Source organism: Odocoileus virginianus, chromosome 22 (genome assembly GCF_023699985.2).
Source record: "Odocoileus virginianus isolate 20LAN1187 ecotype Illinois chromosome 22, Ovbor_1.2, whole genome shotgun sequence".
Taxonomy (NCBI): Eukaryota; Metazoa; Chordata; class Mammalia; order Artiodactyla; family Cervidae; genus Odocoileus; species Odocoileus virginianus.
In genome coordinates, this window is record NC_069695.1 from 25,648,767 (window position 1) to 25,675,653 (window position 26,887).

The 26,887-nt window shown below is 41.5% G+C and overlaps 1 protein-coding gene across 3 annotated transcripts in view; it reads right to left on the reverse strand.

The window, feature by feature from the left end:
* The window catches only part of OSBPL1A (oxysterol binding protein like 1A), a 212,555-nt gene extending 185,898 nt beyond the window's left edge, over nt 1-26,657 (reverse strand). Inside the window, exons 1-5 of one of the 3 annotated variants that reach the window (XM_070452754.1) lie at nt 26,457-26,656; nt 18,316-18,492; nt 13,942-14,064; nt 3,446-3,531; nt 2,464-2,538 (exon numbers count right to left, since the gene is read on the reverse strand). In XM_070452754.1, the coding sequence (XP_070308855.1) occupies nt 2,464-2,538; nt 3,446-3,531; nt 13,942-14,062 (282 nt within the window). In that variant the 5' untranslated portion in view covers nt 14,063-14,064; nt 18,316-18,492; nt 26,457-26,656. Of the gene's footprint in view, nt 1-2,463; nt 2,539-3,445; nt 3,532-13,941; nt 14,065-18,315; nt 18,493-26,431 lie in introns of all 3 variants that reach the window. The other 2 variants (XM_070452755.1, XM_070452756.1) reach the window with 2 other exon arrangements.
* Between the last annotated feature and the right edge of the window lie 230 nt (nt 26,658-26,887).

Here is a 26,887-nt window from a genome sequence, read left to right on the forward strand (position 1 = left end):
TTTGAGAAATCTCCAAATATTTGGCAAACAATATACTTCTATTTAACCTGTGGATCAAAGAATAAATCACAAGGAAATTTATAAATTACTATTATTAATAACTTTACACAGACAAATTAGACAACTTGGGTAAAAAAGGAAAATACCTAGAAAGACAAAATAACCAAAACTGACTCAGGAAGAAGCATAAAGTCTGAACAGATCTGTTAAATGATTAAATTGATTTGGTAATTTAAGATCTTCTCTCACAGAAAATCCAAGCATAGATGGTTTCATTGGTGAATTTTATCAAATATTTAGAAAGAATAATACAAATCCTTCACAAGCTATTTCAGTAAGCAGAGGAGGAAAAACCACTTCTCACCTCATTCTAGGAGGCTGTTACCAAAGCCAGACAAACACATCTATAGAAAACTACAGAGCAGTATCTCTCAGGAATACAAACCCAAAAAAACCCTTAAGAAAATATCAAAAAAGAGAATCCAGCAACATATAAAAAGGATTAATCAATACCAAGTGGGATTTATATAGGAATGCAAGGCTGGCTTAACATCTCCAATTTAATGCAATATACCATATTAATGGGCTTCCCAGGTGGCTCAGCTGGTAAAGAAATCTGCCTGCCAATGCAGGAACAGCAGGAGTCATGGGTTTGATCCCTGGGTTGGAAGATTCCCTAGAGCAGGAAATGGCAACCCACTGCAGTATTCTTGCCAGGATAATCCCATAAACAAAGGAGCCTGATGTGCTACAGTTCATGGAGTCACAAAGAGTTGGACACAACTGAGCAACTAAGGACACGCTCACCATATTAAGAGTAATAAACAAAAATCCATGATCATTTCAAAAGACATGATAGCCATTCATGATAAAAAGAAAAAACAAACTAGAAACAGAAGAAAGCTTCCTGACCTAATGAAAGGCATTTAAGAGAAATTTACAACTAACATCATTCTTACTGGTTAAAGACCAGATGCTATTTCCAAAGATAAAATAATCAAGGCAAAGATTTCTCCTCTCACTGTATTCAACACTAAACTAGAATCTAGTGAGTAAAAGAGAAAAAAAAGAATCCAGATTGCAGAGCAAGAAGTACATTTGCCTTTACCTGCAGATGGTATGATCCAGTATACAGGAAATACTATGGGATCTGCAAAAACATACTAGCCTAAAAAGCAAGTTCAGCATGAACACAAGAACAACATAAAAACTGTCTTTCATTCAGCAATAAGAAATCAAAAAAGAAATTGAGAAAAACTCCATCAAGATAGCACCAAAACAAATACAATGCACAGAAATAAATTTAACCACAAGAATACAAGATCTATATTGAAAACTTCAAAACACTGCTGAGCAAAATTAAAGACCTAGATAAGTGGAGAGGCATTTGATGTCCTTGGATTGGAAGACAGTGTTTTTAATCTGTCATTTCTTCCCAACTTTATCTATAGGTTCAAGACAACACAATCTCTATCAAAATCCCATCAGGTGTTTTTATAAGAATTGACTGAATAATCCTAAAATTTATATAGAAACAAACTTTTGACTGAGAACAGCCAAAATAATTTTTTAAAAGATTAAAAGTTTGGAGAACTTACACTACTCAATATCAAAACTTAATTACAAAGCTACTGTAATAAGACAGTGTGTTATTGGTGTAAGGATAGAATATAGATCAAACAAAGAGAACGGAAGTCCAGAAACAAACCCATTTATGATCAACTGATTTCCACAAAAGGTGTCAAGGCAATACAGAGGGAAAAGTCTTTCCAATAAACAGAAAACAGACTTAAAAATGTGGTATATGCATACAACAGAATGTTATTCAGCCCAAAAAAGGAACAAATTACTGACACACTCTATGCCATGGATGAACCTTAACTATATCATACTAAAGAAGTTAGACACAAATGTTGATATGATTCCATTTACAAGAAATGTCTAGAAAAAGCAAACATCTAGAGACAGAAAGCATATCAGTGGTAGTCTGAGGCTTGACAAGAAACAAGAAATGAATACAAACAGGTACAAGGAAACTCTCTGTGGCAAATGGAAATATTCCAAAACCAGACTGTGGTCATGGTGGCACAACTGTGTAAATGTAGCAAAAAAATCACTTAACTGTATACTCACAGCAGGTAAGTTTCAGGCAGTGTAAATTATTCCCCACTAAAACTGTTTAAAAAAATGATAAAGAAGGTGCAGCAGTTCCCCATTCCTGGGGACATAAGTAGAGACTGAATGAACTTCTATTAGGGCCACTAGAGTGGAGCCCCATGACCTTCATAATTGACCTCACTGTCCCTCACTAAGAGCCTGTGGTCTTTTTGACCCAAAGTGCTGGTATATACATTTTTTGTGGCTTTTCCCAGTTGCTATTCCTAGGACTATAAAGGAGAAAACATTTGTGACTGATTTTCCAAATATTTCACTTGAAAACACTGAACATGGAATATTTTTCACCTTTCGTCCTGTAAAGGCAGCCCGATGAAGCGGCGTGTCTCCCATGTCATTCAATACATTTACTTCTGCACCAGCCTAGTGAACATGAAAGCTTTAAACATCTTCCACATATCAAGAAATATACAGAGGTGAAAATAACTTCCTAAGAATACAGTAAATATTTTAAAAAATTAAAATACTTAATAATGACTGGTTGTCACTAGTAAAAAAATAACTCAGTTCACATTAATATACTCAGTTGGCCAAAAGGCTCGTTTGGAAAAACCCAAACGAATCTTTTGACCAACCCAAAAGTAAGCTTCGTGAAATGAAAAATCTACTTAACAGAAAATAGCTTCTTTTGTTTAAAAATCTATCTGCCCTTCATTCTACTTTAGAAACAAACATTAAAAAAAAAAAAAAGGAAAACCATCTCTGAATAAAACAGCATATTTTTTCCACCAATTTAATAAGTCTTAAGGGAAAAAAGAAACAGACATCACAAAGTAAATGGTGGGGGAACTGGAGCTTCAAGTGCTGCCTTGGCTCCCGGATTTCATATTTGGGGCCAACGAATCAATTTTAAAATGTAATCCAATTTCAGAAATATCAGTATGAGTGAAAAATTATTCATCACAGAACTGAGAAATACGAGCTCTTAAATTACACAGTGCTCATTAACAGATTATGACATTATTTTTAAAATATATAAAATGTGCTTTGGCTATTTTTTTAAACTATGCTCAAAAAAACAATGTAATATCTCCATTAATTCCTATGTTTATTTTTGCAACTTTAAAAAGTCAATAATGTAAAAAACAAACAACTAAAAAAACGAGAATTTTAATTAAGCTAATCAAATTTGTGTACTTAGCAAAGAAAAATCAAGTGATAAGCGACTGCTAAGGCCATTATGCATGATGGTCCAAACGGCTTTTCCTAAGACTTCTCTAATTTACAAAGCAGCCATATTTTCTATTTAAAATCAAAGCCATAAAAATACCTTTAACAGATCCTGGACCACCTGTCTATGTCCAAAGTAGCATGCCAGGTGAAGAGGTGTCCAGCCCAAATTAGACTTACTTCTTCCTAAAAAAAAAAAAAAAAAAGGAAAAAGGCATTTTTAGATGTTTTTGAGGTAACTTTATAGTAAAATTTCTCCCTAGTAGCTGCTCCAACATACTGGTCAGGGGCTCCCTTTCACCCAGCACTGCTGATGTGTGAGAGGCACGAAACTTTACACTAAGAAGAGTGTGCAGTGAGATGGATTAGGACTCAACAGGGCCCAGATTCTTGCCACCTTCTAACTCAATGTCCTCGTTCTTAAATGAGGGGCAGGAGACCTGATGGGGGTTACATTCCGACTAGTCTGTGGCTCTAACATGCCAAGTGTCTAACCATTTTGCCACCATCAAACGAAGATGTGATTCTCTTGGCCATAGCATTTCATGAAAAGCACCTCTTTTTGAAAACCTGTCCCGCGTTAGCAGGCTGGGTAGGAAGGGGAAACTAACAACCAGTCTTGCCTGTGTCTGGAAAGCTGTCAGAGCTGCAGATAAAGACTGAAAACGGAGTCCTGACTTCATATAAAACCTTAGGGAAATGAGGGTAAGGGTTACCAGTGTGGTCGAGTCCAACTAGAGAACAAGAACCAAAATAAAAAGCAATAAAGATCAGGAGCCAAGATGGCGGAGGAATAGGACGGGGAGACCACTTTCTCCCCTACATTCAAAGAAAGAACATTTGAACGCTGAGCAAATTTCACAAAACAACTTCTGATCGCTAGCAGAGGACATCAGGCACCCAGAAAAGCAGCCCACTGTCTTCGAAAGGAGGTAGGACAAAATATAAAAGATAAAAAGGGAGACAAAAGAGCTACGGACGGAGACCCATCCCAGGAAGGGAGTCTTGATAGAGGTTTCCAATCACCAGGAAACCCTCGCACTGGCGGGACTGGGGGAAGTTTTTGGCAATCTAACTGGGAGGAAAAATTAAAGAAGGCACACAGATTACGTGCCTAAAAGCAACTCCCAGCAGAAAAGTACCCCAGATGCCCGCACCCGCCAGCAACAAGCGGGGGCGGAACGGAGAGGAGTGGGAGGCATTGCTTAGGGTAAGGACCGGCCCGAAGACCCTGAGAGCAATCGGAGGGAACTTTTTTAAACTGTGGGATAGCAAGGGACAAAATTAACCGGCTGGAACACACTGTCAGCAGTTTGCAAAACAAAGGGACTGAGAAACTCCTGAGAAGAGCAGGCCAGTCCCCGCTGGAGGTAGGAGGCAGCGGGGAGGGGAAAAGGGCAAACTCAGCCCCTGAGAAGCCACCCCCTCCCACACTGCAAACAGGTCCCGGTTCCTATCTAAAGACTTCCTGAGACCCCGACTGGCGGCGCGCGCTGGGGCCGCGGAGGGAAAAAGCGCGCTGTACCCGGGGAGAGTGCGCCCAAGCCCCTGGCTGCCTGAACCGGGAAAGGCACAAAACGTAGGCGCAACCGAATCCGCGCTTTTGTGGAGTACCCGAAAACTGGAACCGCACTCAACGCAGGGCCCACTCCATATATAGCAGCATAGACGGGGAAAGCACTGACACCCGTGAGAGGGGCAAACCCAGTGTGGCCGGAACACGGTGAGTGCTATCCACACAGAGCGGTATCTGTCTGCAGCGCCCCACCCTCCCCGTAGCAGGACTGAACTGAACTAGCGAACCTAAATAAGAGATGATCTCCGCCCGCCTGTGTCAGGGCGGAAATTAGACACCGAAGAGACGGCAAACAGAAGCCAAATAAACAAAGGGAACCGCTTCAGAAAGGTCTGGTGCAACAGATTAAAATCCCTGAAGGTAACACTGACTACACCGGAAGGGACCTATAGATATCGAGAAGTGTAAGCTGGAAAGAGGAGCTATCTGAAATTGAACTGAACCTACACTGACTGCAACAACTCCAGAGAAATTCCTAGATATATATGTATATTTTTTTTTAATTAAAAAAAAAAAAAAATTTTTTTCTTTCCTTTATTTTTTATTTTTTCTCTTTTATTTTCTTTTAAAATTCCCTATTACTCCCCCATTACTCCTCAACTTTCATTTTCATATATTTTTACAATTTTAATTAGGGAAAAAAATTTTTTTTCTTTTTTTTCCTTTTTCTTGTTTTTCTCTTCTATTTCCTTTTAAAGTCCTCTAATACTCCTCTATTATTCCTTAATTTTCATTTTCATTTCACTATAACCTTGCCAAAAAAAAAAAAAAGAGAGAGAAACCCTATTTTTAAACCGAACTTCATATACAGTTCTAAATTTTTTTCGTTTTTAAGTATTGTATTCCAAAGAGTCTAACCTCTACACTAGATTTTTAATCTTTGTTTTTCAGTATGTGATATAAATTTTGGACATTTAAGAATCCAATATTCAGTTCCCATTTCTATTCTGGAGTGTGGTGATTACTCTCCCACTTTTGACTCTCTGTTTTCTACCTCAGAACACCTCTATTTCCTCCTTTCCCCTTCTCTTCCCAATCCAATTCTGTGAATCTTTGTGGGTGTCTGGGCTATGGAGAACACTTTGGGAACAGATAACTGCGTAGATCTGTCTGTCTCCTCTTGAGTCCCCTTTTTCTCCTCCTGCTCACCTCCATCTCCTTCCTCCTCTCCTATTCTTCATGTAACTCTGTGAACCTCTCTGGTTGTCTCTCACGGTGGAGAATCTTTTCACCATTAACCTAGAAGTTTTATTATCAGTGCTGTATAGTTGTATAGTCTTGAGACTATTGGAAGAATAAAACTGAAATCCAGAGGCAGGAGACTTAAGCCCAAAACCTGAGAAAACCAGAAAACTCCTGACTACACGGAACATTAAGGAATAAGAGACCATCCAAAAGCCTCCATACCCACACCAAAACCAACCACCACCCAAGAGCCAATAAGCTCCAGTACAAGACATACCACACAAATTCTTTAGCAACGCAGGAACACAGACCTGAGTGTCAACATACAGGCTGTCCAAAGTCACACCTAACACATAGACCCATCGAAAAACTCATTACTGGACACTCCATTGCACTCCAGAGAGAAGAAATCCAATTCCACGCACCAGAAGAACGCTGACACAAGCTTCCCTAACCAGGAAACCTTGACAAGCCAATCGTCCAACCCCACCCACTGGGTGAAACCTCCACAATAAAAAGGAACCACAGACCACAAGAATACAGAAAGCCCACTCCAAAGGCGAGGGTGGGATGTTTCAAGAGAACAGCATCGAAACATGTATATTATCTAGGGTGAAACAGATCACCAGCCCAGGTGGATGCATGAGACAAGTGCTCGGGCCTGGTGCACTGGGAAGACCCAGAGGGTTCCGGTGGAGAGGGAGGTGGGAGGGGGGGACCGGGATGGGGAATACATGTAAATCCATGGCTAATTCATTTCAACGTATGACAAAAACCACTGCATTGCTGTAAAGTAATTAGCCTCCAACTAATAAAAATAAATGGAAAAAAAAAAGCAATAAAAAGTCAGATCCCAGCTGAGGAGAGGTATAAAACAACTGAGTGTGGTGAAAACAAGCAACATAACTCAGTTTAGGGAAGAAAAAAAAGGCACTATGGGTTAGAGCTCAGAAACTTCAGAAGGTCACCCAACTTCCCGATCAAGCTTGAGAGAATACAGCTTGTCAAAGCACCAACGCCCACCGCCCTGGGGGTGTCTACTGAAGCCCGGGAGCCACCTGGCCCCCGAGGAGGAGTTGGAAGTGAATGGCTGCTCTCAGCTCCTGGATTCAGGTTTGGGGCCAACAGAAACTCCACCATCAGCCTCGCTGTGCCCAGAACAGACCTGTAACTGCTCCTAGAGGGACTGCCAGCGCCAACAGTGTCCCCGTGACTGTCTTCCGTTCACTGGACTCCAGTACTGTTCCCTCTCCAATGGGCGCCCACCAGAGCCCCCAACTCCAGAGGCAACACATCCACGAGCCACAGTCTGTTTCACGTAACATTTCTCTTTACCCTCTGTCCTTAACTGACAGCTAGCTCTTTCTGACGACAATGATTCTTTATCTCTTGGACAGGGGAGGCCCTCCAGTTTCCACAGCCCCACTGGTCCTCACGGCTGAGGACCCAGAAGCCCAGTGAATCTCGACATCGAAACCCAACTCGGTCTTTGGTCGGTGACCTGCCTCATGTTACGATCCCTCTGTTCTGCCATTAAGCACAGCTACCCCAGCCTCCACCCCCACCCTAGGAGACTTTCTCTGATGCTATCTACAGCCTCCCAGTGACTCACCCCTCACCGCCTAACTCTGGGCAACACAGTCTCTCTCTGAGGCAAATCCTGCCACTGCTACAGGGGTGTCTACTGCAATTCAGTAACCTGGTGTCTCAGACACTCAGCTTCCCTCAGTTCAGTTCATTCACTCAGTCGTGTTCAACTCTTTGTGACCCCATGAACCGCAGCACGCCAGGCCTCCCTGCCCATCACCAACTCCCGGAGTTTACTCAAACTCATGCCCATCGAGTCGGTGATGCCATCCAGCCATCTCATCCTCTGACGTCCCCTTCACCTCCTGCCCCCAATCCCTCCCCACATCAGGGTCTTTTCCAATGAATCAACTCTTTGCATGAGGTGGCCAAAGTACTGGAGTTTCAGCTTCAGCATCAGTCCTTCCAATGAACACCCAGGACTGATCTCCTTTAGGATGGACTGGTTGGATCTCCTTGCAGTCCAAGGGACTCTCAAGAGTCTTCTCCAACACCACAGTTCAAAAGCATCAATTCTTCTCATTTCCCCACAAACCTGGCCTCTGCTCTCCACTGGGTACCTGATCCCAGAGCCTGAGCCCAAATACCACCATCACGTCTGAACTCAGGAACAGAGTCTCCACTTTCCAGCTTATTCACACAGGCAAATCCCACCTTGTTCTTCAATGGAACCAACTGTCAAGTTCTTTAAACACTTTGCTTATATGTAAACATCCCCACCATCCTCACTTCCTTCAACTAGTCCAGCATCTATTTCTTGGTCCTCACATCAACATCTCTCTGCCGATACCCTCCAATATCCCATTTTTGTCACAGCAGCTTAGAAAAACCTCAGAGCCTGAAAAATACATTTGCTCAATTTTTCTATAATCACAGTCAGGTCACTAACAGCAGTGGAAGAAAAATAACAGAACCCCGTGGATTCGTGGCTCCATCAAGTCAGGATCTCACACCTCACTCAGTGAAGCCCTCACCAGGGTCCTCGCCACAGTGCCCTGTTCAGGGGTCTCTCCTACGCTCCACCACAGGTACTTCCATCCCCACTGCTCCCCTCAAGCCTCTTTCCCAGACATCTGCTTCTTAGCAAACGATCTCCTCTCAGCTTCAGGGAAAAGAGAAGTTTTCGTAGGACTCTCTGGGCTTCCTAGCAACCAATCCACCCCCGTACTTCTGCCCACAGGCACCCTTCCATCCTTCCTCCTGGGGCCTTAGGATAATCACACTTCCCATACCCTGGATCCCATGCTCTCCTCCTCCTTCCCAGGCACTCCTTTTCCTCCTTATCTTTAACCTCTCCCTTTTTCATTGCAAATAGGAAGCAACAGGTAAGTATTTGCATCTCTTCCATCCTACGAGCAAAAGCACCCAACTCCTCTCTGGTCCTGAACCCCCTCTGACCGTCTCCTTCATTCTCGCCCTCCCTTCCCCATCTACACTCCTTCCACCTCGTTCCCTCCAGGAGATACCCACTGACTGCAGACCAGGTTCACTTCCCACCACATCACTAAAGCTGTCCTCACTTTATCCCAGTAAGTTGTGTCGCCGGATCCTAGGGGCACTTTCCAGCAGGCAGCACACTGCGTCATTGGACAGTGTCGGCCAGCCCAGCCCAAGCCTCCAGAGCGGCTCTGCACTTCCTCTGAGGGCTCTGTGCAAACTTCCACTTTCTCTACTTCCTCTGATTGGGTCATTTCACTGGAATCTCCAACAATGACACCTCCTGGCGCTTTCCCACAGCTTTACTTGCTTATATGCTCTTGACTTCAAACTCCACATTTCCACCTCTTATTCAGTTCTATTGTTCAGTTCTCTACTGTTCACCTCCACCTGGAGGATACAGGAATACCTTCTGCTCTGGAAGTACAAAGCTGAATTCACTTACCTCAAACTCGCACACAAAAATTCCCTGTCCCCACTCCCACTTTTCACAATCAACTGTCCCATTATTCACCTCACTTCTCAATTCAGAAATAAGCTGCTGATGCTGAAGCTCCAGTACTTTGGCCGCCTGATGCAAAGACCCGACTCACTTGAAAAAGACCCTGATGCTGGGAAAGACTGAGGGCAGAAGGAGAAGGGGGCGACAGAGGAGGAGATGGTTGCATGGCATCATCGATTCAATGGACATGAGTTTGAGCAAACTCCGGGAGATACTGAAGGACAGGGAAGCCTGGCATGCTGCAGTCCATGAGATCACAAAGAGTCAGACATGACTGAGCACCTGAAGAACAACATCCACTTATCTATGGCCATCCCACCCTGAAAGGGCTCGATCTCATCCGATCTCAGAAGCTAAGCAGGGTTGGGCCTGGCTAGTACTTGGATGGGAGAAATAAGTACCACTTTGGCTGGCTTTCTCCTTTTCATCCCTTCCGCAACTCAATCAGTCCTATCAATTCTACCTCCTAAATGTTAATTAACTATATCTAAACACTTTTCACCACTCCCACTGCTTCTAGTCCCAGTGACCCACCCCAGTCTCCTTTGAGTTACTCAGCAGCTTCCTCACATCTAGTATTTCCACATGGGATTCTGGACCAAGAAGTTGAAATTTCCAAAATCTTAAATTATTCTTAAAATATTCCAAATATCCTTTACGCTCTTCACTATTTATTATGGATATCCAAAATTTTTGATCAGTAAGAAATATCAAGTTTAGAAATATGTACAGAAAACTGTACCCTACACTGAAGAGGAAAACACTGGAAACACCAGCAGATATTATGGGTGATGGGCTTCCCAGGTGGGGCTAGTGGTAAAGAACCTGCCTGCCAATTCAGGAGACAAAAGAGACATGAGTTTGATCACTGGTAGGAAAGATCCCCTGGAGAAGGAAATGGCAACCTACTCCAGTATTCTTGCCTGGAAAATTCCATGGACAGAGAAGCCTGGTGGGCTACCATCCATGGGGTCACAAAGAGTCAGGCAAAACCAAGCAACTGAGCACACACACACGTTATGGGTAATATTGAAGTATTTTCTCATGCAGACCTTTCAACAAAGTGAGAGGACAGCATCATACAGAATCATCTTTATATTACCAATACAAGCTCTTATTTTGCTTTAAAAACATATTTCTTAAAAAAAAAAAAAACATTTCTTGGAGTACTACTCACAGAATTTATATAAAGCATGTTATTCAAACATATTAGCATTTATTTTATTTGCAAGAATGTCTCACCACTAGCAACAGACATGAACACACACTCCTAACGTGGCAACAGCTGCAAACAAAACTGCCCAATTAGCTCCTCCTTTGTGGCCCAAGCCTAGAAGTACTGACCTTCACCTACAGAGATTCCCTGTCTCCCTCCAACCAGACATCATATTGGCTGGATTCCTTCCAACCAATAACATCTCTATGTTGACTGTTGAACTTTAAATCTTGCAGAAGAATTATACTACACTTTACCATTTCCTCAACTTCTCAGCGTTTGGAAAAACAAATGAGATAGAAAATCAAGAAATGGCAGGCACCGAGATTCCCACCCACAAACACTCACGTGCCCAGTCCCAGCCCTCCCCACTCATTCCTGTGGGTGAACTCACCTCACCTGATTATAACTGTTCCTCTGCATAATCCCTTCAAACCACCCTTAAGACAGTCTGACTGACAAGTATAATGAGGGTGAAATTTTGAAAAAGCATTAACAGCTGTCTCTCAGTTTTACGTTTCCTAGTAGGTGACTTCTCAAGAACTAGCCCGAGGTAACCATGGTCAGGGTGGAGGTGAGTAGAAAGTAAAGGGTCCCTGATGATGATCCAACCAGGCATGCTTCCAGCTTTCAGAACAGAACTCCAAGGTAAAGATTAAGAACCAGGTTTCCATTTTACATATGCTAATGTGTATGTGTCAGTGCCATTCTCTCAAATCATCCCACCCTCTCCTTCTCTCATTGAGTCCAAAGCCAGAGATCTGTGACAACCTGGAGGGATGGGGGGGACAGGGGTTCAGGGTGGAGGGACACAAGCGTGCCCAGGGCCAATTCATGTTGATGTATGGCAAAAACCATCACAACATTGCAATTACCCCCCAATTAAAACAACTTTTTAAAAATAGAACCAGGTTCCTGGTGAAGGATGAGAAGATTTTTAGAATTCCTTTAGCATTCCATGAACCACCTCAGGCTACTTTCTGGACAACTCAGAGCAAGTTTTCTTCCCTGCTGCAAAGATAATACTCCGTCCCCACTGAGGGTGAGCTGCTCGAGCAAAGGAGGGGAATGAAACGTGGCAGAAGAAAATACCCACCAAGGACTCGGGGTTATGTGAGAGGAAAAGACATAAGATGGGACACAGGACTCCTGACCCTGAGCCCAGAGAGCGAGGTAGGTCCAGGGAACAATGAGAACGGGCAGTGACAAGTGGGATGCTAGGAAAAGGGCCCCCGGCAGGCACCAACCCGAGCACCAACCTGCACAGCGGCCAAGTCAAAGTAAACTCGGCAGTGCGGGCAGAGGGAAGGTCAAATGCTGGTCCCCAAGGCTGCTCTGAGCCCCCAGCTGTCAACTCAAGACCCTGTGGCCACACCCAAGGAGTATGTCCAAGGTGAACCAGCAAGCCTAGACCATGTGTCAGATGGAAGATTAAAGAGGCTCAGGGTGACAGGAAGCCAGTGAGAGCCAAGGGGAGACTCCTGAGGCAGCCAAGGAGCACATCTGTGCTTATGATAAACTGAAACACCTGCGTGTGACTCCCTGTGTTTTTCCTCACCTACAAGGATGAGCTGGGAGGGAAACTGCAGAGGAACCAACGGCGGTACACACAGAGAAAGGCTTGCCTTTACACTTAAAGGCCACCTTAATGAGAGGGGCTTCCCAAGCTGACGCTAGCCTGCCAATGCAGGAGACAAGAGAGACCTGGGTTTGAACCCTGGGTCAGGAAGAAAGTCTGGAGAAGGAAATGGCAACCCACTCCAGTATTCTTGCCTGGGAAATCCCATGGACAGAGGAGCCTGGCGGGCTACAGTCCATGGGTCACAAAGAGATGGGCACGACTAAAGCAACTGAGCACACACTGAGATGGGAAAGGACACGGACGAGAGGCTCTGGGAGGCCAATCATTTTACAAAAAAGCCACTGAGATGGAGGGACCCGAAGGCTAACATTTAGTCCTCCAAACTCCAGAAGGAGAAGGCGCTTGTTGAAACATCTGAGCCAATTTAAAAAATAAACTCTATTTCTCTGCACACCTGAGTTTAATATATTTGTAACCATGCTACTCAAGACACGCTGTGATTTGGCGGCTGCTACTTACTCACCCCTCCTATCTGCAAAATCCCTGCCATCGAGGCTGCTTCTCACTTCAAGACGTTGGCACATGAACTTTCTTCTGCCTTGAGCCCTTTTCTTCTCTATTTTTACCTGGTTATGTCTATGCACTCTTCATATATCACCATAGGATGATTTCCTCCAAGAAACGAATCCTTCAAGTTCTAGTTACACACTTCTTATACATTCCATGACACTCTGCATGTCATAGCTCTTATACTCTGTACATATTGTGCAATAAAAACTAGTCTGAGCTAGTAATCTACTGATCTCAGTGAGGGAAAGATCCTGTCTGACAGTATTTTAAGGTACTTCACATGATCCTGGGCATACATTAAACATTCAAACCTGCTGCTTCAACTTTAATGTCTTTGAGAAGAAGAAATTGTGATAGCATGTATCCTGTGGGCTCAAGGACTATCCCTGTAGTTCATAAGGTTTAGGATCCATGACAATTTTAAGACTGGGTCTCAGGTTTGGGGGAGAATGGATACATGTCTATGTATGGTTGAGTCCCTTTGCTGTCCACCTGAAACTATCACAACATTATTAATGGGCTATACTCCAATATAAAATAAAAAGTTAAGAAAACAAAGACTGGCACTCAATTTCTCTTACTTAGAGGGGAGCAGAAGAGTATCCACTCTTATAGGGCTTCTTCCTAGAATAAGAGATGGAAATTAATGGCAAGCAAGTTCAAAAGGATTAGCACTGAATAAATGATAAAGTAGGTATACGTGTGTGTGAACTTAGTCGCTCAGTTGCAACCCCATGGACTATGTATGGCCCACCAGGCTCCTCTGTCCATGGGATTCCCCAGGCAAGTATACTGGAGTGGGTTGCCATTTCCTTCTCCAGAGGATCTTTCCAACCCAGAGACTGAACTCAAATCTTCTGCACTGGCTGGCAGATTCTTTACCACTGAGCCACCTAGTGCATACCCACAAGAAAAATCAAAAAGATACATTCAAGGCTTACCTTTGCAGTTAATGTCAGCAATTACTTCATTCCTTTCCATGGTTTCTAACAGCTGTCTTACTTCTTCAGCATTGCCGTTTCTGGCATGATGGAGAAGCTGTTGTTCTGCGTCTGTGCTCATTTCTAGATTTAAAAAATAGTAACATTGCTATTAATCTAAGAACATATTTCGCTTTTGGATATTCTGCCAACAGATAAAGGGGAAAAAGATCCTCTTCATTTTGTAGCTAATAAGACAGGCAAAAGGAATAATTAAACGAATCAGCTGCAGGGTCAAAATTTGACCTTGAGACTCTGTGCTCTGTGTATTATTACTGAAGCCTACATGACTGAGCGACTGAACTGAACTGAACAGCTTTCTTACCTGCAGAATACAATCAACTTCATGACCTGTGGTAAGATTGTGTCTATGAAAGCTAACTGTCAAAGTATTTTGTAAATAGTTATTAGTACAACATTAACAATCTTATGACTATAAAGTTAAAATATGGCAATTCATCAGTTCATATAGAATTATGAAAAGACTGAAATGATGTAAATGAACACATTGGAAACGTGTGAGAAAATAAATTACAGATAAGGATCCTGGAGCCACCATACTTACCAATAAACTCATTTTCTTATCAAGCCTCAAGTCAACTATAGAGGAAAACAACCGAATTTAAAGCATTTATATAAAAATGTTATGAACAGCAATTCCCAGAAAAAATACAAATTTATTTCATGCGAATAATCATTTGGGCTTCCCCGATGGCTCAGCAGGTGAAGAATTCACCTGAAGTAAAGGAGACGTGGGTTCGATCCCTGGGTCGGGAATATCCCCTAGGGGAGGGCATGGCAACCCATTCCAGTACCCTTGCCAGGAAAATCCCATGGATAGAGGAGCCTGGCTGGCTACAATCCATGGGGTCACAGAGAGATTGGACATGACTGAAGTGACTGAGCACAATAATCAGTTAAATGCAAATAGATCAAGCACAATGGTATTGTTTGCCTACCTCATTAGCACAAATAAAAAAAGTAAACACACCAAATGCTGGCATGAACAGAAAAGGTGCAGTCCAGTAAACTGTTAATATTATGCATATTATATATAACTTGCACACAAGTTATAATACACATATGTTATACACACAAGTTATTGCACACATATGTTGCAGACGGAGGAAGAGACAAACTGTCAAGATGAAATAATTTCAAAATACACAAATACCCAGGGAGGATGCCAGAAGATGGCCAAGTAAGGAATACCAGGACATGTCTTTCCACCTGCACAACAGGTGCACTTGCAGAATCTGTCTGATGTAACTACTATGGAACTCTGGAGCCTACTGAAGACTTGCAACTTGCCAGGGAAGACTTGGAAGGTAATTGTGGTGATTTCAGCTCTTAGCAGAGCAGCGGTTCCCTATCCTTCAGCCACTCAGCAGGCATCTGTGCATATGCTTCTGGAGCAGCCTGCTGCAGTCAAGGCTGGCAAATAGGACCCTGTCCTCCAAATACTGCGGAGCTAGGCTCTGGTCACTGATTGCTGCTACTGATCACAGATGTGCAGACAAACAAGTGGGCAGTCACTGCTGCTGCATCTGGCCCCTGTTGCAAGCCTTTCCAGTGGGCTGGAATGCCAGGAGATTTAAACAGCTGCATCTGCCCCTTGTTGCAAGCCTTTCCAGTGGGCTGGAGTGCCAGGAGATTTAAACAGCTGCATCTGGCCCCTGTTGCAAGCCTTTCCAGTGGGCTGGAGTGCCAGGAGATTTAAACAGCGAGCACTCTTTTGCCCCCCATTCGTTTTTCCATTTTCCCCCTAAACTTCCCCTTAATTTTCCTCTAGTAAAAACTAGGACATTTACAACCAAATGCACATGTGGGGGAAATTACAACATTGACTGCTCATTCCCACCTGAAAGCTCAAAAGACATGAGACAACCTTAAGTTTATACCTCAGGCTGGCCTTCAGGAGAGAGGCAGTCTATATCAAAACAAAAAATAAATAGCAAACCCTGGGGAAGAGGGTGTATCTGATCTCTAGAGTTACTGCATTAGATTCAAATGTCCAGTTTTCAGCAGTGCTATTCCCTCCCAAAATAACACAAGTCACATAAAGAAATAGGAAAGCAGGGCACACTCAAAGGAAAAAAAACAAGTCAACATAAACTGTCCCTGAAGAATAGATGGAAGATATACCAAAGACTTCAAAACAACTATCTTAAAAATGATTAAGAAGTAAAGAAAGAAGTAGAGAAAGTCAAGATGTATAAACAAAATGGAAATAAAGATAGAAACCTAAAATGAAGCCAAAAAGAAATTTTGCAGCTTAAAAGTGCAGTAACTAAAGTGAAAATTTGACTCGAGGGATTCAAAAGCAGATTTGAGCAGGAAGAATCAGTGAACTTGAAGACAGGACAACAGAAATTATTAACTCTGAGGACCAGAAACAAAAAAGATTGAAGAAAAGTGACCGCAACTTAGGAGATCTGTAGGACACCAACAAGCAGACCAACACAGGAATCACAGGTGTCCCAGAAGAGAGAAGGAGGTAAAGCATTTGAAGAAAAAATGGCCAAAAACCTCCCAAATTTGGTCAAAGACATGAACATAAATATCCAAGAAGTCAAGGAACACCAAGATGAAATCAAAGAGATATAATCACACTTTCAAAAAACAGAATTTTGAAAGCAGGCCAAGAGAAAAGCAAAATGTCACAAACAAGTGATCCTTGATAAGATGATCGTGCATCTCGTGAGAAACTCTGAAGGCCAGAAGGCAGCGGGTAAAGAGTAAAATACTTAGGAGTCAAGTGTGCGCCTGGCTTGGATCTTAACCGTCCTTGGACTGCCTGGGCTTCGTGCTAATCACGCTTCTGCGTGTCTGTGTCCTGCTGCCTGATCACCTGTGTGTGCCCATGTCCCTTCCTTGCAAGTCTTCTGTATCCACCCATTCCTGAGAACTAGAGCCGGGCCTCCGTATGCTCAGAAGAACAGGAAGAGCAGCCTGTTCACCTCAAGACTCCTGCCAGCCAGGGGCCCAGAACCTGGTCCCTTCAGAGCGCTACCAGATAACCCCTCTGTGCCCAGAACTCACTCACATCCCCTTGAAAGGGCTCTTATAAACCCTCAGGAAGACAAACTCAGACTCTAACCCAGAGACTGATTTCAGAGACTATTTTCCTAGATGTCATCTAGCAGTGACCATAATGTCCTTTCTTCTCAACAGATAGTGGATCGGCGTTTACACTAACCACCCTAATCACCTCTGCATTCATTTATAGTGCATATTTATTAAAACATTCGATTAGTCATTTAAAAAGCTTAACAATACTTATATTCACTGCAGCCCTATTTATAAAGCAAAAAAGTTAATGTCCATTAGTAAAGGTTTGTTCACAAAACTGAATACTATGAAACAAGATTGTAAAAGGAATTTCTAAAACTATGGCATTGCAATGTATCATCAAGTCAGATGGTTTTAATAAAACAATCTCTGTATATGTTTTACATATTCACAGAAAAAGAAATACATTAGGATGATAGCAGTGGTTACTTCTGACAGTGAAATTATGAATGGCTTTGATTGTCTTTTGATGGTTGACAATATAACAGCTTTTAATCTTTATTTAAAAAAAAAGTTACTGAAGATATAAAACAAAAAATCTTGTCAAATTAAATGAACATTTCATGGCGATTTTTAATATATATTTTAGCAAGACATTATATAAGAAGTGACAATCTACTTTTGCCGGCATAATACACAAAAAATGTTCATTTAATATATTTTTCCTGCTTTTCAACAATGAATCAAAGAACACTTGAAGTATCTTCAGAACATACTAGAAGTTGTTTAACGTTACCTTGGGTTTTTACCACACTGGGTTTACAGAAAAAAAGTTGTAGTTTTAAGTTTTTCAACTTCTGTATAATAAATATGAAAAGGGTAAAGCCAAATCTATTATTTATTTAAGCACTCCACAGTAATATAATATTCATTTGATATTCAACAGAATATCATATGATATTCAACAATAACATATTCACCACAACTGATAAGCACTGGAATGAGATTACGAATTATTCAAAGGTTTGGGAATTCCCTGGTGGTCCAGTGGTTAGGACTGCTGGGGCCTAGGTTCAATCCCTGGTCAGGGAACTAAGATCCTGAAAGTCGAGCGGCATGGTCAAAAAAAAAAAAAAGAAATTATTCAAAGGTTGCAAAGTACCCACTAAGGACAGAAACTGCTACAGGCACCGGAGGTATCACACAGTCCCTGCCCTCCAGACAGGGCACACACGCGCTCAGTCACACCAACACGTGCCAAGTACAGTAATGAGTAAGGGATAGTGGCTGTCCAGAGGACAAAGGGGGTGATTAGCCCTTTACCTGCATTAGTGAAGGAAGGAATCACAGAAAAAGTGAAATTCAAGCTGGGACTTGAAGACTGAGGAGGTCACCAAGACCAGCAGGACAAAGGTTTCTGACCCAGCTGGACAACTGTTACACCAGGAACAATCTTGGGTGAAGATGTGATTCCATTTGGTCGTGGTGAGTTTGAGATTCCTGGGGGAAAAAAGGGAGATGTCCAGTAAGCAACCAGCTTATACTAGCCTGAACACAAGAAAACAGTTCTAGGGGAGAATTATAATAGTCAGTACATTAGTGTTCATTAAAATCATGAGGGTAATCAGGACCTCTTACTGAAAGAAGACCAAGAGTGAAGGGAAAGTGACTGTGATATAGCAAGAAAGGTCTAAACATGGACAGGGGGGCGGGGTGGGGTGGTACCAGAAGAGGGTGGGAGTATCGAAACCAAGAGAGGAGAGTGTTTCCAGGGAGGGCTGACACTTTTTCCTTCTCTGCTAGTGGCCCTAACACTAAATCAAAGTAGCACAACTCCAAAAATATCTGCAAATTAAAGACCAAGCAAACTTCTTAAAATGATAACAGCATGATTTAATTAGCCCAGTAAAACATGATCGTTATGTTCCTTTCAGCTATGCTGCAAAGAAACTAAGATATTCCAAACCAAGACATAAAAACAAGAACCCAAGAACCATTATAAGGCAAAGTTTGCTGCTATCTATGCATACCTGAAGATTCAGAATTCAATACATCTGTAGTAGCCAAAACTTTACTCAGGTTGGCATCTAGGTAGCCAGCATGAGCTAGGAAGTTGTCCACCGTGAAGTCCATGAGGAGCTGCAGTTTGCTCATCACCACTAGGCCAGCATCCCTTCCCCTTTCTCTCCTGTCACCATATGACCATCAAAAAACACTTCACTGAGGGCTGACCATGGTACAGGCATTGTTCTATTAGGTGGTGCTACACTAATGAATAAAACCCGGCCTTGCATTAGAATAACTTTATGTTTTATCTATATATTTTTATATTTAAAAAATATAAAAATCCATGTTTTATCTATATATTTTTGTTATGTTTTATCTATATATTTTTATATTTTATCTATATATTTATTTCATCTATATATACTTTAATACATAGTACATATTAAATATATATAATATTTATATATATTTGGGGGTGGGCACCACACTGCAAGGCTTGCAGGATCTTAGTTCCCCGACCAGAGATTGAACTTGGGCCATGGCACTGAAAATGCAGATTCCTAACCACAGGACCACCAGAGAACTCCTGATAACTCCTGTTATAGAAAAGTCAACTATACAAATAAATTACTATCCACATTTCTCAAGAGGTCTAACTTGCTATCTCCACTCCCAACTTCAACTAGATCCCCTTAATAAGCCTTCACAGCACTTCATGTTTGCCACAAACATTAGTCTGTAGGTGCTCATGTGGTCATTCCTTTGTTCTCCCCATATACACTACAAACTTAATTAGAAAAAGGGTCCCAAGTCTGTTATGTGTCCCCACTATATCCCTAGCATCCAGTAAGGTACCCAGAACACAGCAAGCAACCAAACATTAAATGGATGGATGGATGGATGAACATGGACTTAGTTTTTCAAGATCAAAGCAATCAACTACACCGACAGGAAGGCCTAAAAGTAATGTGCTTATTACAAGTGGTACACTTTCATCCAGTGATCAAAAAATGAAGGTTTTTCCCCCTTATATGCCACAAGAAATTAAAATCATAGCAAAAAAGGAAGATCTTTTAAAATATACATTCCAGGATTATTTAGGATGATCACTGCTAATTTGATATTAATACATCTCTTAACTTATGAATAATTTGTAGTTAACAGTTAACAAATAGGAGGAGGAAAAGTGCAGACAGTGACAGATTTTGTTTTCTTTGGCTCCAAAATCACTGCGGCCCATGACTGAAGCCATGAGATTAAAAGACCTTTGCTTTTTGGAAAGAAAACTATGACAAACCTATTAAAAAGCAGAGACATCACTTTGCTGACAAAGGTCCGCATAGTCAAAGTTATGGTTTTTCCAACAGTCATGTACAGATGTGACAGTTGGATCATAAAGAAGACTGAGTGCAGAAGAATTGATGCTTTCAAATTCTGGCACTGAAGAAGACCCTTGAGAGTCCCCTGGACTTCAAGGAGATCAAACCAGTCGATCCTAAAGGAAATCAGTCCTGAATATTCATTGGAAGGACTGACACTTTGGCCACCTGATGTGAAGAGCCAACTCACTGGAAAAGACCCTGATGCTGGGAAAGACTGAAGGCAGGAGGAGAAGCGGGTAACAGAGAATGAGATGGTTGGATAGCATCACCATCACTCATGACTCAATGGACGTGAGCTGGACAAAACTCCAGGATATAGTAAAGGACAGGGAAGCCTAGGGGTACTGCAGTCCATGGGGTCAGAGAGTCAGACACAATTTAGTGACTGAACAACAACAGTTAACTTTAGAAAAAATACAAAAATCAAAGAATCCAAATTCAAATGTTGAACAGATGTTAAAAAATATTCTTTGGACTCATGAGAATTTATTTCAGAAAAGCACTGTCTCTGATGTTTAAGCCAAAAGAAAGACAAGTAAACCCTTAATGCATCTTATGAGACTAGACTTTGAACAACATTCTATCAGCACACATAATATTGATATTTTTCAGTGTCATTTTGTGGATGTGTTCAGCCATTCTTTTCACATACATGCAGCTACTAACTCTTGTTTTTAAGATTAATTAACGAGATTTTAATGGCCAAGAGAATGTTCAAGAAAATAACTAGACAAAAACATCTTGAGCTTCAAAAACTGGGAGACTAGAGGCCACTTTGCCTTGACTCCCCTCCTCCAAGGTTCACTGGGAAAGACAAGCTTCTAATTCTGAATTATTTTGTGGAAAGCAAATTTACATTTTGCTGTTGTATAAACACTGTGAGTGAAGTGCAAGCTGCTCAGTTGTGTCTGACTCTTTGCGACCTCATGGACTATACAGTCCATGAAATTCTCTAGGCCAGAATACTGGAGTGGGAAGCCTTGCCCTTCTCCAGGGGATCACTGCAGGCGGATTCTTTACCAGCTGAGTCACAAGGGAAGCCTGTACATTACTTAAGCTGGTTCCTATACTTGATATACACTGCTAAATCTCCATTAATTACAGTGGATAAATTCTGTGGCCCTAACAACTCTGAAATCTTGACAGAGAAACCCTAAAACTGTAACTTAAAGGGCAATCAACTTGTTCAATTCAGTCAGAGGTCTATTATTTTACAAACTGAATGGCTATTTTTCTTTACTATTCCAGCTGAACTTATACAGAATCAAAGAAGAAAATTCCTAGAGAAATCAAAGACAGTAAAGTTCAATAATCAGAGCTAATTCACTCAAGCACCAGAAATTCAAAATATTAAATGATGTGCTTTTGGACTCCCCTGGTAGTCCAGTGGATAAGGCTCTCTGCTCCCAATGCAGAGGGGCTTGTATTCAATCCCTGGCTGGGGAAACTAAGATCCCACATGCCACATGGTGCAATATTTAAAAAAAAAAAAAAAAAATTATCTGTCTTTTAAGAGTTCTTAAAGGTGTCTGAAGTTAAAATTCAAAGACATCCATGGCTAACTTTATTAGACCACAAATATAGCAATGTTTAACGGGACATCATAAAGTATCAGTAAAGCATGGTGATGCTCAAAAACTTAAACATAAAATTACTGGATGATTCAGCAATTCCACTTCTGAGTGTACGCCCAAAAGAACTGAAGGGACTCTTGAAAGAGATATCTGTTCATGATCACAGAAGTGTTCTTCACAACAGCCAAGAGGTGGAAGTTGCCTAAGAGCCCCCTGGCAGATGACTGGATAAGCAAAATGTACTACATACATACAGTAGACTACTACTGTTCATTCCTTAAAAAAGAATGAAATCCTGAAACGTGCCACAATAACGATGAACCCAGAACACATTATTTGAAGTGACATAAGCCAGACATCAAAGGACAAATAAGTGACTCCACTTATATATTTGGAGTAGACAAATTCATGAAGCCAAAAATTGAAATGGTGATGGATGAATAAAAGCTGGGAGAGAAGAAAATGGGGAGTTAAGTGTTTAATGGGTACAGAGCTTCAGTTTGGGATAAGAAAGTTCTAGAAATGGACAGAGACAACAGCTGCTGCATAATATATTTTAAAATGGCTAAAGAGATTTTATGTTCTACGTAATTTACAATTTAAAAAAATGAGAAATCATCTAAAATTTGAGGCTAACAAGTGCCAAATAGCTTTTGTACTAGTAAAAAGTCAAAGGAAGCCAACTATTCAAAACACCTTATGACTATGTTGTGATTATTTTTAAAATTCTCAGATATTGATTTTATGCTTGGTAATACATTAAAATATTTGAAGTATACTGTATACTAGGAATTTGAGTAGTGAGAAAAATTAAATATTTATGAATATATTTTACAAACCAAGTCTTTAAAACCAAAAATACCCCCAGTATCCTCAGCACTGTATTCCAAAGTACTCAACTGCTTAATGATATATTTTTTCCCCGATATTCTTCCAATACTGTATTTTAATATAAGGAAAATATTAAAAATCAAAGTGACTATGTTAAAACATGATGACAGAAATAAAATAGCTTTGCTCTCAATCTTATTAGTTCCTAGCAAGTAATCATTAAGTTCTTTTATATTATACATCCCAGGTGTATGTATGTGTGTATATACCTATTTGTACATAGGCATATACAAATGTATATGTATAAAATTATGACACTTGTGATAACACAAATAATTAAATGCATTTTTGCTTGTTTCAGAAATTTAGCCTTGGCAGACAGATTCATATTTAATCTAACACTGCTTTTAGAGATGAAGAAACTGAAAAGCACAAAGGGTACTTGCTAAGGGTATGACTTTACTAGCCACAGCCAGAATTTAGAACTTCCAGTCAAGGGGTGAAGTATTATTAATGCTACATATTTCATAAAACTCAATTCAGCCTCTAAAATTGCAGGTCCCCGATCCTAGTTATTGTTCACATGTGTGAAAACCAAGGAAGCTGAATCCGAATTTTCGCTTAACCCTCTCATTTTAAGAAGCTTTACTCATTGAAATAAGATATCCAAAATATGGCAATTTAAGGAAAAGGACAGCAAATTTTAAAGTCATTTTAGGAAGCACCTGCCTCTTTCTTTTAAAAATATGAAATTAAGTTAAAAATCGCTTCATTTTTAATTCAGTGAAACTTTCTCGCTAACGTCAACAGGACTCTGTGCGCAGATCAACAGCATCATCCTTTTTGCAGGAGAAACGAGAGACATCTGGCTATGATTGTAGTATGTCTTACCGAAGTTTGTAAGCCACTGAAATCAATGTAAAATGCCTATACCAAATTATATTTAACCTATTTACATTATCTTCTCTATTCATATATACCCATACTGACTTGGATGCCATACAGATATAATAAAATAATCACCCTTCGTGCTATTTATTATTTTATCTTCATTCAGTTGAAAATATTAATGTTTAATAGAACCAGTAAAAATTAAATAAGCTTCCCTGCTTTATGAAATTGTTTAAACCTTAACTTGCTATACATTTTATCTGCTTCAACAACCAAGAACTAACCCTTACATTCATCCTTGATTTGAATTTGAACTTCATAGATTCTAAAAACTATTAACTATAGTTTCAAATTAGGTTGGACCCATAGAAGCAAGAGAAGTTCACAAATTAGATGAATATAGTTTTATATAATAACAACTCACCAAAAGAAGGCTGATCAACTATCACGTTCTAATGATAAAATTCCTTACATGTCAGATAGTGTATTTAAATGTTTCCTATTTTGATTATCCCACATTTGAAAATTATCTTCCAAACTTAATGAAATATGTTGCAGTACTGATCAGTTACCCACTATATAACCAGAATTTTTCTTTAAAGGAAAACTTTAACCAAAGTAAAAATGTGGTTACTTTCATTGTCACATGATAGGAAACTGTACAGTTAAAGACCACTTTCCCTGTATAGCACAGTAATTCCCTATTTGCTGGTTGATGAATATAGTGACTCAGATAAAGTGATCTACTACATCCTCCTACTTTAAGCGTTTAAAAGTATTTCTTATATTTGCCTATGTTATTAGTGAAAGAGGACAGGTAAGTGACAAAATCCTACATTTCTAGGGATCAAGAACATCCTATAAGATAATTATATATGATCACCAATATATTCTGTACAAAATGCATGAGAGTATCTTTTCTGACCCCTCATTAATGACTTCTAGAAAGATCGGTATAAGCTTATTGCTAACTATACTGCTAACACCTGTCCTTTCTCTAGGAACTGGAAAGAATTTACAAATCAATAAAGTTCTAATTACCACCAGACTTGGCTATTAACCACTTACAAATTTTTTTACATGCCCTGGCTTTCTCCCCCATATGTTATTAGTTAAGCTGATTTCCACTTTCACCTGACTGCTATTCTCAGTGAATACATATAATGTACAAAAGCTCAGCTCTTTGTAATAGCAAGAGGTAAGAAACTGTCAAAGCATGAAGATTGATATATTATAATTAAATATAGATGTGTCTAGGTAAAATAAAACCACATGAAGAACATTTTTATCTTGTTAAATAGACATTGCATCATGTTATCATGCAAAAGAAACGCTGTATTTTTCTACATAGTTGCTGGTTCCAAACAAGCACCATTTCCCTTTGCTTTCGAGAAAGAGTGGAAAAAGCAATGTTTTACAGAAATAACATTTAGCTGCTCTGAATTACAGGTGTAAGTGTTGTGCAAATAATACCTGTAAGGCTGAGAGCTTCCAGGGACAAGGATCAGCCACCCCCCACAACCTTTTACTGAGGAAAAAGATATTCAGCAAGTGTCATCTGATAAACAGACCCTGGCAAAAGCCTGCACTAATACACAACAACTGCTTCAGATAAATCTATTCAACTTGCAGCAGTTAACTCCTGTTTTGCATATCAGTTGCTCAAGGCTAGAAGAAAAAGATACATTCTAAAAAGGAACATTACTAACAGTTTTCTCCCCTTTCTCCACTCATAGATTGTAGGTAGAGCTCCTAGAGTAGAACTAGGGGATGAAAAGAGGGTGAATTTTGTAACTATTCTGTAATTAACACAGAGACCTTTAAAATTTCAGCTGGGGGATCCAGAAATTATACCTACTACTCACTGCAAAAAATTTCCCTGTATCAGAGTCAGAACGCAAACACTCCTAAGCCATCAAAACAAATCGAAGTATTTTCCAAATCCTGAAATAAGAGGTGAGGACGTTCCGAACTCTAAACCAAGAATGCATCAATTACAATATTACGATATGGCTGAGATTGTCAAGAAAAACACATCACTGATTCTACCCACAAACACCTAATCACTAAATTTGCAACAGTCCAGTTTAACTTAATAGCACATGCCAACGGTTCAACTTCACTATCCGCATAAAGCTAAGACGTTCACAACATTAACTACATCAAGACAACCCTTTTCAACGCCTCCTGCCAAACAGCAGGGCCACCGGGTAAATAAACCTTTGTTTCTGTTCAGTTCAGTTGCTCAGTCGTGTCAGACTCTTTGCGACCCCATGGACCGTAGCATTGTTTCTATTAGGCAGCTGCAATCTTTCATACTGTTTCTGAACTCCTTTGATGGTCTTTGGTGCTAGTGGGAACTGACCACGAGGTACACAGTGAGAAGGGTCACGTGAACAGCTCGTGACCTCCACTGTGAATCAACCCTCCTCACGATAGTAGGAAACTCAAAGTTGGTATGCACACATCCAAGTACCTAGAAAGCACGCAGTTGATGACTTCTCAGGGAATGCATGAGGCACCGGGACGAAGTCCCAGAACCCAGAGTGGAAATGCAACAAATGCCAACGTCTTACTACTTGCAACAACTTCCCCGCAGCGTCGGAGCTGCCAGGGACTTCGGGGAGGTCGAGGTCTGGGTCCGAGCCCGGTACCTCCAGACCCAGACCTTGCCCATCCTCGGAGACGCGCCCTCACTCCCCACCACGCGGAGACAGACCTCCCCCAGCACCAAGCAGGGAAGAGCCCGCTTGCCTTGGAGCCGGCCTAGGAAACTGACCTACGCGGTCACCCGGGTTCCAGATCTCCCGGGGTGGGGACCACAATCGCAGGCTGCCCGCCTCACGCCCAGGAAGCGGCCGTCACCTGGCCCGCACTCCCGGAAGACTCGCGGCCCCACGAATCATCGGTCTCGGCGATCCCGGCGCCCCGCGGAGCGCGAGGCCGCTTGGCACCACTCCGCGCGGTGGCGCCGCCCCTCCGCGCGGCCGGCCCCGCGAGCGCGCGCGCGCGCTCCGGTTTTATTTACGCCGTGCCCGGGCACCACGTGACCGGCGCGCGGGCCGAGTGGCGCGCTCGGCCCCCGGCCCCGCCCCCAGATGGCACACCCCGCCCCCGATCTGGCATGCCCCGCCCCCAGCACGCTCCAGTCCCGCCCGGATCGCCGAGGATGGTTTCAGCGTTTGCCAACTGCTGCCAGGAGAGGCAAGG